The 13,598-nt window shown below is 49.5% G+C and overlaps 3 protein-coding genes across 3 annotated transcripts; 2 read left to right on the forward strand and 1 right to left on the reverse strand.

The window, feature by feature from the left end:
• Nucleotides 1–3: 3 nt before the first annotated feature.
• On the forward strand, nucleotides 4–1,906 carry GGI43DRAFT_414377 (proteasome regulatory particle lid subunit RPN11). The gene is made up of 3 exons (XM_083207031.1): nucleotides 4–310; nucleotides 433–686; nucleotides 770–1,906. Exons 1-3 carry the CDS (start codon nucleotides 245–247, stop codon nucleotides 1,461–1,463), a joined length of 1,014 nt encoding a protein of 337 aa, XP_083057006.1. The 5' UTR covers nucleotides 4–244; the 3' UTR covers nucleotides 1,464–1,906.
• Nucleotides 1,907–3,660: 1,754 nt separating this feature from the next.
• Nucleotides 3,661–5,603, forward strand: GGI43DRAFT_425154 (uncharacterized protein; the record flags this gene model as incomplete). Its single annotated transcript, XM_083208474.1, has 4 exons — nucleotides 3,661–3,743; nucleotides 3,940–3,993; nucleotides 4,064–4,077; nucleotides 4,117–5,603. 4 exons carry the CDS (start codon nucleotides 3,661–3,663, stop codon nucleotides 5,601–5,603), a joined length of 1,638 nt encoding a protein of 545 aa, XP_083057007.1.
• A 1,765-nt stretch (nucleotides 5,604–7,368) lies between these two features.
• GGI43DRAFT_387090 (kinase-like domain-containing protein) lies at nucleotides 7,369–9,756 on the reverse strand (the record flags this gene model as incomplete). The annotated part of the gene is made up of 4 exons (XM_083203881.1): nucleotides 7,369–8,428; nucleotides 8,559–8,803; nucleotides 9,140–9,600; nucleotides 9,717–9,756. The coding sequence occupies 4 exons, from the start codon at nucleotides 9,754–9,756 to the stop codon at nucleotides 7,369–7,371; spliced, it is 1,806 nt and encodes a 601-aa protein (XP_083057008.1).
• Nucleotides 9,757–13,598: the final 3,842 nt, after the last annotated feature.

Genomic DNA, 13,598 nt, shown 5'->3' on the forward strand with positions numbered 1-13,598 from the left:
GTGACTTGATTATTCAGCTGCTAACCCATGTAGCAGGCTGCCGGACAACTGCGTCAACGGTCATTGATATCAGCAGCTTAGTAGCTTCTAGAGGGGCCTAAACTCCAAGTTAGGAACACGCAAACACGCACACATACGCCTCTCCCTGTCGCTTCTACAGCTTTCCAATTACGACTTTTCTTTCAAATTTCTTCACATACATCATCTACACCGTCAACCACAAGCATATTTCACGACTTTGAACATGGAGCGATTCAGGAATCTGTTGGGCGGAGGTGGCATGGGATTGGGAGGAGTTACTCCAGGCACGGTAAGCTTTGGATCAGCTGGAATTGCATCACTTGGACGCAGCTATAGCCCCTCCAGCTGGAGCAAGCTGCATGTCCGAGATTATCTGCAGTGATTTGTGGCTAACGGGCGTCATCATCACAGGATAACATCAGCCTGATCGATAACTCAGAAACCGTCTACATCTCATCCCTAGCCTTGCTGAAGATGCTCCGGCACGGCCGAGCAGGCGTGCCGATGGAAGTTATGGGTCTCATGCTGGGCGAGTTCGTCGACGATTTCACAGTCAAGGTCATGGATGTGTTTGCCATGCCCCAGAGCGGAACAGGTGTCAGTGTTGAAGCCGTCGACCCTGTATTTCAGACCAAGATGATGGACATGCTGCGGCAAACTGGAAGGTAAGCTGCTACGAACCCTATATGGCTGGTCTGGAAGGAGAAAGCCAAATTATGTTATGACTGTGGCTAATGGAGACGAATAGACCGGAGGCTGTCGTCGGATGGTACCACTCTCACCCTGGATTTGGCTGCTGGCTTTCTTCTGTTGATATAAATACTCAGCAGTCGTTTGAGCAGCTGAACCCCCGTGCAGTGGCAGTCGTTGTCGATCCTATACAGTCAGTGAAGGGCAAGGTCGTCATCGATGCTTTCCGACTTATCAACCCGCAACTACTCATGATGGGCCAGGAGCCTCGACAGAGCACAAGTAATCTGGGACACTTGAACAAGCCATCCATCCAGGCTTTGATCCATGGACTCAACCGACACTACTACTCGATTGGTATCAACTACCGCAAGACGGCACTGGAAGAGAATATGCTTATGAACCTCCACAAGCACGTATGGACGGAAGCTCTAGAAATGGATGATTTCCGGACAGAGGGCCAGAAGAACAAGGAGCGTCTAGAGAGACTAGTCAGCCTGGCAGACGGCTATGAGAAGAGAGTCAAGGAGGAGACTGAGCTGACTAAGGAGCAACTCAAGACCCGCTACGTTGGCAAGCTAGATCCCAAGAAGCACTTGGAGGACGTGGGCCAGGAGCTGATTGAGGACAACATTGTGTCGGTGTCGAGGCAGATGATTGACAAGGAGGCGACGATGCCAAAGAAGAACGGGGCATTGGGAGCGGCTGCCCAATCAAATGAAGACCAGATGGAGACGGAGGAGGAGTTATAAGGGAGGAGCAAACCAGGGAGAGCAACCATTACCACGGGTCTTTTCGCACTACTTCAAGCTACTACTACACACAAAAAAAGGTGGTGGTAGTTGGGCAGCACTTGAGAAATACTTAGGAACAGGACCATAATTTTTTTTTTTATAAACTGCTGCTAAAAAGAAGCTTCGAATGACACGAACGGGTCTGAAGAGCGGTGGCCGTGTATCAGACAACATGTTGCTATATGCTGGGGCGGTGGCCGGTCATATGGTGGTTTTTGCGTGACCATGAGCGAATAGTAGTGTCCGCGTGCGTGTGGTAGGTATTACTAGTAGCTGGTTCGTTGTCGTTGTCACTCTGGAGGAATGCTTAGGCCCCCCTACACCAGAGGGCATGAAGCCGTAGTCGGGTAGTACGATTCATGACATGTCACTGTTTTAATGGAAAAAAATATTGGTCTCTATGTCGCCTTTTTGACTCTTGGTAGATCTCTGTATGATAAGCTGCGGGAACTACGAACCGCAGAAGCTGTAAACAGGAAGAGAGGGAAACCGCTTCCGTACTGGGATAATGCAAGTGAAAAGAAAATGGCAAGGATAAGATACCACCCTGTCAAATTTTATTCACCCAAAAGCAGCTGCTTCCAAAGGCAGCATGATGCTGTTGATCCATTCCGTATAAGTCGGTGTATCCCGCGGCATCGTGTGAGTGCTTCGCGCAATGCTTACATATGCCCACGCACTCATACACACACTCGCACTCGCACATGTTGAACACCCCAACGAAAGCCATACCAACAACTCGAAGGAAGAAGCGAACAGCTTAGTACTACGACGAAGAATAAGACATATTACGTTTTCGCTTCGCCACTTGCCCAAGACAGGGCAAAATATCCCACGCCATCTGTGGTCTCGCTTGGGCTCTGGGATCCAGCTTGGCAGCAGTCACACGGCGGTTTTTGGCATCAGCCGGTGCTGGTTCGATTGGCGGCGACGCTCTAAGCGGCCTCAGCCCCAAGTCAACAAGTTACAGTAACCCCTCTGGCTCGACCCCTCCTCTTTTCACTGGTCCTCCCTCCCCTGAAGCAGAGGCGCGCATGAGCCCTGGTAAACACGCAGCGACCGGGGTCCCAATCAGTGGACAGACGGTGTGTCTCGCAGGCCCGTGGAGAGCCACAGGGATTGCGGCCTCGAGGAAAGAGGCGAGGAGGCCCCACGGCGGCGCCCAAGCAGCGACAGGCCACAGTCTCAGATGACGGGCTGGTGGACGCTGATTCATCCTGGCCTCTGGGTGGATGCCGCGGTGGGTATTTTTTCTGAGAGAAGAGGGTGCTGCGGAGAGCCACAGCCTGCTGCAGACTGGCTCTCATTTTGAGAGGCCGCTGCAGCCACTAACTGCGAACAGCAGAGCTAGTACCGGGACTAGCAGCGCTGAGGGCTGCGACAGATGCAGATGCAGATGCAGCCTGAAGAAAAAGAAAAGAAGCAGAGGCAAAGGCAGGGAAACAGGAAAAGAGAGACATTTCAGAAATTGGGTAGTTGTTTGTGCCCAAGAAGTATATATGCGGTGACGACGTTACGGCACTTATGTACAAAGACGGGCTGTATGCGAGTACTAATGCCCAGCCAAAGCATCTACAGGGACTCAGAGAGGAGCAGGCTGTGGAACACTTATGTGGCTCGCTGCACGGCAGCAATCCGCGTCCCCATATGCTAGTACATAGGCCTGGGTATGGACTCTTTAGCGGTTGCAGCAGCAGGCATTTCTGGGCCAGACAGCGCCAGGCAGTGGATCCCGCCAGCGGATCCCCCCAGCAGATGCATGAGCAGCGGCGCACCAACAACAATCAAGAAATTGGACCTCGAATTAATATCATCAGCTGTGGCGGTAACACAACACCATAGAAGCAATCGCGGTCGTGGTACGTGTACACGCGCTGCGCGGATTGGCCGCGTTAACCAGCGGTGGCACTGGAGACGCGAGGAATATTCGAGCAGCTTCGTGTTTATAAGCACCATTGGCCTTTAAAACGACGGAGACCAACAGTGCGTCTCCAAAGAGCGAATCGCACGTCTGGGTCCGGGAGTACCTGTACCCGTACCCGTAATTGGTACTTCGTACAGTGTGTGTCAGTGTCTGCAGCTGCAGGGGTCGCGGCGCCGCATTCACGCTTTTCTTCAACATCGTCGTCCATTTCAATTTTGTGTCTTGTCGCCCATGAATTGCGCTGCTGGCGATACTTGCCCGAGCATCCCATCGTCGTCCGCTGCGCCCTCTATGGGCCACGGCCACCCCCATGCGTGTAGCACCTGGCACTCACCCATACCACCGATACCGTCCGGGCCCTCGAATTCATTTACACGATAGCGCTGTGGCCGCGGCGTCGGTTAACCTCGCAGGAGATCCGCCCGCGAGCCCCTGTTTGCCGCCGCTGCTGTCATCGCCGTTGCCATCACCTGCACCTGCAGGAGCCACCACAACAAAGAAAAAACATAGCATCGCATCATCGCCTATCCTCCCCTGCTCCGCAGTCTGGGGCGCCGGGATCTTGTGCGTCGGCTGATACGAATACACTCCTCGAATACCACCTTTGCTACATACACCAGTACTGCCCGGGTAGTCAACAGAGGAACTGTTGGCGGTCCCAACGGTTACGGCCACTATAACTCGTAGCAGCACTACACTGCCGGCGTCCACGAGTACCGACCTATATCTGCGTCTGCATCTTCGACTTCTTCGGCTTCCACCACCATCACCACCGTTACCACCACAATTACCAACAGACGTCGTGGTGGCCGCGGTGGTGCTGGCAGTGGACGGTGGTCAGAGGCTCTTACGCCAGCATTGTCACCAGAATTAACCATCAGCACCCGCGTGAATTGAAGTCGCAAACGCAATCGCAATCGAACCCGAACCCGAAATTAAACGTCGCCGCCATGATGGACATCGACACCGTCAACGAGGTCATCGAGTGCGTCGGCCGCCTCTTTGACCACATTCCCTACGCTGTCTGCGGCACCGCCGCCCTCATCCACTACGGCTACCGCTCCTATTTTCCCGATCACATCAGCATTACCTGTCCCGAAGAGTCCAAGGAAGCCATTCGCTGCTGGGCCTTGGCCAAGGGCATGACACCATTGCCCGACAATCCCGATGGCTTCAGCGTGCGCGTCGCCAGCGGTCGCACCTGTCCCGTATGCATCAAGTTTATGAAGAATGGCTTCGAAGCACTGGAACGAGTTCGGGTTGGTCCTGGCCAGGCAAGCATGGTGACGTTGCCTAGTATCGCCAACACCATTGCCCGCAGCTACGTCTCTCGCCTACACAACTCATCCACGGAGCGCCAGGCCCTCTATGCGCGGTACTTGGCTTGGATCTTGAAGCGCATGGCCGAGGTCCCGTCAACGGATCCGATACAGCGCTTTACTCCAGAACGTGCCAAAGACATTATTAACCGATCTTTTTGGATACCCTTTACTCTCTCTTATCCCGAGACTGTGCCTCTATTTTCTGCTGCCGGCCTTGACGTCCCAAGTGATGGTGGGTTATTGGACTTAATGGACATGGACTGGCAGATGGACGTCCCAAGCGTGCCGGCTCAACGGCCAAGGGCCAGGACGTCTACCAGCCGTTACAGCCTCAACAGTGGCCATGGCCGCAGCCAAAGCCATAACTTTGCCAATACCTACAACTACAACTATAGCCAGAGCCAGACCCGTCATAGCCTTCCCGACTCGGATGTCTCAGAATCTGAGAATAGCACTACACCACCATCTCTCCGCAGGGTTACCAAGCGGATACCGAGCTTCCGCCCACTGATGGTACCTTCATTTAACTCGCCGGCGACATCCGATTCAGGATTCTCCCATTCCACTGACGGCGGCATGTCACCGGGTTTCCTTCTTGCTTCTCCCTTCATGGCGCCCACCACATTTATGTCGCCCACCACAGCCATGGCGCCACCACCTTTTACGAACTATCATCAAAACTATCATCAAAACTATCAGCAGAACTTTCACCAGAACTTTCACCAGAACTTTCCTCACTTTATGCCTCTATCTCCTTCAGACTCTACACCTTTTATCCAACCGCTAGGTCCTCCGCCTGCACCAAGGAGATCACTATCAACTCGTTCCCGCGACGTGAGGCCGTGGATATGAATCGAACGAAGAACGAATTTCCTTTATTATGCGCTACTTTGACGCTTGAGGGCTTGTGGCTCTGAATCCAAATACACACACTCGCACACATACAGCTGTTTTACAGCGCTCTGATTTTTTATACCAACTTAACGTCTGCTTTATCGGCCAATACAACATGAACCAACGAGCCAAACAAACAAACTAAATTTACTGATTCTGGCAATCTAATTCTGTTCTTTTTGTCGTTTTTATCTATTGGGGGCTATCATCTAAATTGACGAGATATCAACTTGACCAGGTTATTTTTTTTTCTCTATTTTGTTCTTTTTCATCAGGCCATGTTAGGTTTTACCTTTTTTTTTTTTTTTTTTTTTTTGCTGTCGTTACATTTCATTTCATCTCTCTCTATCTTACACGACGGAGTTTTCTTTTTGTCTTTTTATTGTGCCAAGAATGACACGATTGGACGGATACCGGATATGGCAGGCAGGGGGATTATGCACGACATACATGACGCAAGGGGCCTCTTTTTATTTTTCCTCTTTTCTTTTATAATACTTAATGACATCGAAAGATCTGCACAACGGAGAGAAGATTGGAAGACAGAAAGGATAATGATGTCATGGTGATTTTAAGAAGAAGAGAAAAACGTCAACAGGACTCGACAAACGACGAAACAACAACAAACACATCTGGATTTTTTTTTATTTATTTTCATTTTATCTAAAGGCCCTCAAAAAAAAGGCTCAACACATTCATACCCCATAGATTGATAGTGCACTGTACAATAGAAAAAGGGGGGTGGAGTGCATTGCTAGTCTCAATGCCCAACTACCCACCCACCTATTTGATGATTTTGTTTCCGTCCACTCTCCTTTCTTCTCCTCAGCTGAGACTTGAATTGAACGAATAAATAGGGCGCACATGCAAAAATGTTAACACATGTAAGAAGAAGCGATGAGATGTAGAAACATGACAAGAATTCAATGTAAGGAAACTGTTGTTCAAAGCCCCGGTTTCATTATCCAGCACCCCAGTTGTAATCCACACACACACATATACATTTACGAAGTATACAACACTTGGAAGCGGTAGAAGCAGTAGAAGCAGTAGAAGCAGTAGAAGCAGTAGAAGCAGTAGAAGCAGTAGAAGCAGTAGAAGCAGTAGAAGTAGAGGCAGTAGAGGCAGTAGTTTAAAATTCGCAACTTCAACTACGGCTGGGGTGCTGGATAACAAAACTGGGGTGTTGGATAACAATTCCCTATTTTAATCATGTCGTACCGTTTGTCTGTACGAGAACTCCAGTTTCTGCAGCGACTAGCAATAGCAAAAAAAATTCATGCTCACAACATACCAAAAACTCCCTTACCCATATATCAGCCATGATTCCTCCTTATGCTGCCCCGCAATACTATTGTTCTTCAGGCTTCTCATTTTGTTGTTCTACAAGATTTAAGAAGCTGGATACAAAATAAAATAATAAAAAACACGCTCAGAACATTTCCGTCCCATTCCCTCGTTACTCCAATACGCCTCCTATAATGGCATCAAGCCCGTGTGCGTCTTTATCTGATCCGACGGGCACATATTCCTTGTCGTAAATTGCGCTCGCCATGCTTGGTTGTAAAATGTCGCGTATAAAGGACTCCTCCACACGAGGCAGCGACATCTCCCGCCTCGGTGACTCGCTTGAGATGGATGAGAAGTCAATGGCAAAGATCCCATCCATGGCAGTTTTATCTTCCGGTGTCGCGGGCTTGGATCGCTCAGCCACATTGAGCTTCTACGCTCCCATGACGGGAATCTTCTTGCCTCGCTTCCCTAGCAGCGTTGCATTGTCAAGGTTGAGCTCAAACGCGCCCTTTTGTCGCTGTCGTTCGCGCACTTGTTGTCGTGCAGCAGCGGTCACGGCTGCTGAATGCTGTCCATAGCCTTTCTCATTGGCTCGCTCTCGCTCGCGGCCACGAGTTTGAGTATTGTCATGGTCTTGGATATTGGCCCTTTGCATCCTCTGCTCTAGAGCCTGAGTTTTGCTGTTGGTGTCCTTATCGATGTCCATGTTATCGGCATCGCTTTCTTCCTCCTCCTCCTCTTCGTCTTCTTCGTTGAGACCACCAAGAGGTCGTCCAGCACCTCCAGCTCTTGCTCCAATCTGGGCCCTTCGCATTTCTTCCTCTCCTTGGCGATGAACAGCATAACTGACATCAAAAACTTCACGGAGATTGACGGCTGCAGGAGACCGGAAATCGTATCGCTTTCCAGCTTCTTCGAATTGGGCGTTTGCAAATGGCTTGAGTGGCACAACCTCGGGTCTCTTTTCAGTTTTAGGGGTTGGTCCTACTTCTTGAATCCATGGGTGAGCAAGGAACTCTCGGATGGTGTAACGCTTCTCGGGGTCCACTGTCAAAAGATGGCTGATCAAATCCTTGGCAGATTTGGAGATGTCATCCCACCAAGGCGACAGGAAGGTGTATTGGCCCTTGGCAACCTTTTCCGTCAGAACCTCGATACTTTCGTCATAGAAAGGCGGGAAGCCACATAGTAATGTGTAGAGAACACAACCAAGTGCCCACATATCAACCGACTTGGAATATCTCTCATCCTTGACGATCTCGGGTGCAGTGTAGCCAACGGTGCCGCAGGGTGTCATGGTTTGTGTTTCCCACACAATCTTGGAGAGGCCGAAGTCGGCAATCTTGATTTCGCCAATGCCGCCACCTCCATATCCAGGGATGAACTCGCCCTCATCGACCTTATCCTCATCTCCCGGCTGTTTAGGCTTTTGGTGCTTGGAGGGAATAACAGGTATCGGGTTGAAGAGGATGTTTTCCGGCTTGATGTCGCTGCAATGCATGTGTCAGCAAAAGCCTGTTTGGGCAAGGGCGGGTATGACGTCAAGGTGGGACTATCCCCTGTCCCACCCACCATAGCTTGCTTAGAAATGGGAATAGAGGACTGCTAAAAAAGACTTACCGATGGACAACGCCCTTCTCTTCGTGCAGGTACTCCAGCGCCCTGGCCACCCGGACGATGACATGGCGAGATAGCTCCTCGCTGAAGTAGGTCAGTCGTACGATCTGGTGGAACAGCTCGCCACCGGGAGCCAGCTCCAGCACAATGTAGTAGTATTGCTTAGATTCGGAAAATTCAATGAGCTTGACGATGTTGGGGTGGTCAAGCTGACGCATGATCTGAACTTCTTTCAAGATATTGGAGCGCTAGGCTAGATGTTAGCATCAGTGATTTCCAAACTTTCTCTCCTTATATTCGATGCCACAACTACTGGCAACGTTACACTGTGCACCCAAGATATGGGGCTGAAAGTGTGACTCTAGGAAATAAGATTTCGCACCTCTGCAGCTTTTGGAATCTTTTGAAAGTCTGGATGTAAATGTTTGTTTCCCTATTTTTAGGGGAAACCCCTCTCCGTGGTTGGTAAAAGCGGGATGACGACGCAAGAAACGACATTGATGCAACGAGAGAGCTAAGGAAATAGGATCTCATGACGACAAAACAAGAAACAAGGATCAAAATGAAGAATTGCTTCAACTTACTTGCATACGATTCATCTCATACTTGCGAACGACCTTGATGGCAACCTCGCCATGCTCTCCGGTCAGATCGCGCGCACGATAAACATTGCTGAAAGCACCATCGCCCATTTTTTCTAGGAGCTCCCATCGATCCAAATCAGGGTATTTCGGGAACTTGCCCTTGCTAGCATTTTCTTCAGCAACAATTTGAGCCAGGTTCGCCTCGTCTACTCTCCTGCCCTTGGTACCATTGGCCTGAACCGGCTCGACATGGTGGGCTGCGGCATTGCCTGCCTGCGCGGCTCGGTTCTGCTGATCGGTGGGAGCTTCTGAGTAGGCTGACAGGGGCTCCTGGTTTCCGACGGGTTTTCCATATACGGGACCTGTTGCTACAGTTTTCTCCGGGGGTGGCTGTGGAATCGACTGAGGGGCTTCATTCTTTTGCGGCTCTTCGTTAAAGTTACCGGCACGAGCTTGTTTGCCTAGGATTCAATTTTGTTAGCTAAGCCTATTCGCCTACTTTTTGGATTTGAGCGATGGCCGCCTGTTCATATCAATGGTGGGGATGCGGAGAAAAGCTGATGGAACTTGGTCATACCGTGGCGGATGAAGTTTTTGATCTGTTGAATAGTAGACATGGCTGCCAAGAGACGCCGCTATCGAGCGACGGCGTGGTGAAAGGCAGAGGTTGGAGTATGCTGATTAATTCTATGCTGCTTGACTCAAAAATCCTGTTCCTTTGTGTGCCTTTTTATAATCAAGTATTTTTTATAAAACAAAAGGAGAAGAAAAAGAGAAGAAAATCTCAGGTTGTATGGTGGAAGCAGCACAAGTTAGAGAGGAATGGAAAATGTAACGCAGTGTCTGATACCGACTCGCTTCCGAGAAATGACGAGCGTGTGTTCGGCGTGGAGGTGCGATGATGCGGGGTTTTGAAATAAGTTTGCCAGCAGCAAAAGTAGTGGGCTTCTTTTTTTTTCTTTGCTGGGCAGACAAAGTCTCTACGTCGGAGAGGTGACGCTGGGCTGAAGCAGACGGATCCGTTTGAATCGTGAAAACGGAAAATGTATTCGCTGGCGAAGGTCCAAGTAAATGAAATGGAAAAGGAGAAAGAAGAGAGAGAGTAGCTGGGGCGGCAAACAAATGGGAAGAAGGTCAGGTAGGCGTGTAGCGACTTATTAGTGATGGTTCCGGGAGGACAGAGGCGGCCGGCACGGTAAATTCAAGTGGATGGAAGTGACGTACGGCCCTGGAAGAGGCTAGAAGGGATAGTGGTGGGGAATTTTTTAGTGCTGTCCCTGTATTTTTGTCGGCAGCTGTTTTTTGAAGGGAGAGGAAAAAACAAGGAGAGGAGGAAGAAGAAGAAAAAGAGTGAAGAGGAAAGAAGAGAATTAAAAAAAAGTGCGCAAGGCTGCGCATAAGCATATCATAATTTTATTTTTGTATTTATTTCCCTAAAATTGATTTCCTCTTATTTTTGACTTTAACTTCGCCTTGCTGCCTGCACCGATGACGCTGTTCCCTGCTGCCACGCGCTACTGGACAGCACATGTTGAAATGATACCATAGCTTTACTTTGCACTACGGAAAATCTTGGCAGTGCTCACAGGTACTGTCAGGTACTAGTATCAGAAGCCAGAAGCTGGAAGCTGGGGGTTACATTCAATTTCCCATATGCATGCTAAGCATGAGAAGAAAAAAACAAGATAGATGCGACACTGACGCGAAGTTGACAGGACTATTCATGTACCTAAACATGCATGCCGTATTCCTGCTGCGGCACTGGCGCGCGCGCTGCGTCTCCCAGGTCCAGGTGCTGCTGGTAGTGGCTGTTGGCGCTGCAGCAAGATCCGCCGCATTGCCTATTAGGCAGTGTCAGGTATTGAAAAGCAGCAGCGGGTGGGCACAACATGACAGGCATACGGGTCGAGACCCGGGCGGATCACGCAGAGGCTTACAGATTCAAACACCGGGCTTACAGCTAAACCGCCAGCCACCGGAGTACTCCGTGCTAAATGAGATCAATTACCTAGCAATTGCGATGCTGCTGCCGGTACGGTGGAGTTGGACAGTCGCCCTGCTAAGGAACGCGCGGGACAAAATAAATTGAACGTGGTGGCAACGTGAGAGCACGAGATGGGAGAAAAAAAAGTCGCCTGCCACTACACCTAGGTACCTGGATTACTTCATATGAGTACATGGTGTCATGCACGGGCAGCCGATCATCTGCTTCGTACAGTACCGTGCCTAATCACTTTATGATCCAACGCCTTTCCATCAAAACAGGTATACCTTGGCACGCACCCCGCAGCGAGGGAGCTTGAGGTACCTCGACGAGGATGAGGCAACTCCGAGGCCAAGAAACACTCAAAAAGCAAGGAACCCGCTTTTCCCGAGCCTCCAACTCCAGCTGCCAGGCACTCTTGCTCAGCCTAGGCCTATCTATCATCTATCATGCGCCCCAAGCCAGCCGCGTGCGTTTGTTGCTGGTGGCTCGAGCCCTTGGCAACTTGATTCGATGGTCGGCGCCAGGCGCTGGGGGCTTGGCGCTGCGCTTTTTCCAGATCCGCGCCTGTTTCTTGCGTTGACGCCACGAGACAGGCCAGCTGGACGGTCCAGATCGCAGTTGAAGCACTGTCTGGTATGTATGAAGCAATAATACTACTAGTAATAGGTGCCACCGAAAGGCTATCTTGAATACTGTATGGCTGTAGTCTGAAGAAGAAGAAGACGACGGCCAAGGTTTGAAAAAAGGACTGTACACGCCCTCACGTACACGCGAACGAATCCTTCGAAATTGCTCGACCATCCCACCTGAACAAGCTTCCTTGGCTTGGGTATGCGCGCCTGTCGATCTTCTCACCTGCACGGCTCGCTTACGTTGCATATACGTAGGTGTGCATCAACAGCAGAGCTTATCCATGCCATCAAACGCGCAGATAGATAGAGCAGAGAGAGCAGACAATTTCTCTCCCAGCTGCTTCTATTTGGTCCGCTCGATTTTGGCCAAGCGTTTTAGCTATACTAGCAGCATGTATATGCTAGAGCAAGTCACCGTCCGTCTACGTCACAGCGGGCCTCCTAGTGCAAGCCGTCATATATACCTAATGGATTAAATGTCTTTGCATGTCCTCCATGCATGCAGACGCTATTGACGGTCCTGCAGCAGCGCGATAACTGGAGATGCTGGTTTAGCAATCCCTGGACTAAGCTACTGCTATTACTGCCTCGATAATACTTTGCATTTTAGCTTTTAGTTAGATTAAAAATTTTCCCAACCGTCCAACTCAGTATTAGTGTTGCACACTCACACAGTGATGATAACACATATTGAATAGTGACTCAAAACAGACAAAGGGCATGTCCTGCATGATCTTTCAGATCGGCCAAAACCAACAGAGCTTTTAATCTCCTGATCTGAGGCGTAGCAATTCCTATGATCATGGCTTAGACCAGAGCTGCAGCCGTTGGGATGTCAGACAACCAAGTAGCCTGCCGAACCAAGTTACATCATGACGTCACATGGCATTGCAGCATTTGTTGCCCTTTAAGTTCTACGTCATTGCCTCCAGATAAACAGCAAGACTACCATCTTCAGTAATATCATGTTTGGAGCAGAAACCTTGTGATAAACGGCTGCATACATGCACTTGTAACACAGCTACATTCACACAATCAGAGTGAAGCAGACGACCATCCGCCAGTGGAAATGGATCAATACAGAACAAAATGAGGAATGCCGCTATTTTCATAGAGACAGCTGAAAGGTACACACGAAACCTAATGAGAGGCAATGCTATCATTCGCCACTTGTGATCTACATTATGCATCGTCAGAGATCGAGCGGCCAGACGGGACATGGTTCCCGCAGAAACCAATAAACTTGGCAAGCAAGAAGTGGTATGCTGTGAGATCTCCATCTCCGCCGGAGCTTCTGTGCCGGAGATGGTCCATTTTAGGAATCTCTAATGCTAAGATTGATATATCCTGCAGCTGAATGCATCCCCAAGTAGGAACGTACTCACACTAGTGGTGGTTGGCTGCCTTTCTTGTACATTAGGGCGTATGGCTACATCAAGTCCTGCTTGATAGATAGATAAAAGCTTTCAGAGTGGTGTGTCAAATAAGCATAAAGAATACTCATTTTACTAAGTCGTAAAATTACAGAACAGAGAAAATAATATCGCACATACTCAGTAGCTGCATATAGACTATTGCTCTGAATGCTTTGGTGAGTATTATTCATAGCGCCCTCTCCATAATGTAAAATAATACACAAATATCAAGGTAAAATAGTGGAAACTTGACAATTTCAGATCATATTAAATTATAGCTATCCAGCAAGCTTACGACCGTTCTTTAAATGAAGGGAAATATTATTCAGTATCCCAGTTTTGTTATCCAGCACCCCGGCCGTGATTTAACAGGGCAGTCAGCACACGTATAAAAATATTCAGCCACTAGATAATACTTGAAGCAG

This window comes from Trichoderma evansii, assembly GCF_050947405.1.
Source record: "Trichoderma evansii strain SZMC 28006 chromosome Unknown GGI43scaffold_23, whole genome shotgun sequence".
NCBI classification, from domain to species: Eukaryota; Fungi; Ascomycota; class Sordariomycetes; order Hypocreales; family Hypocreaceae; genus Trichoderma; species Trichoderma evansii.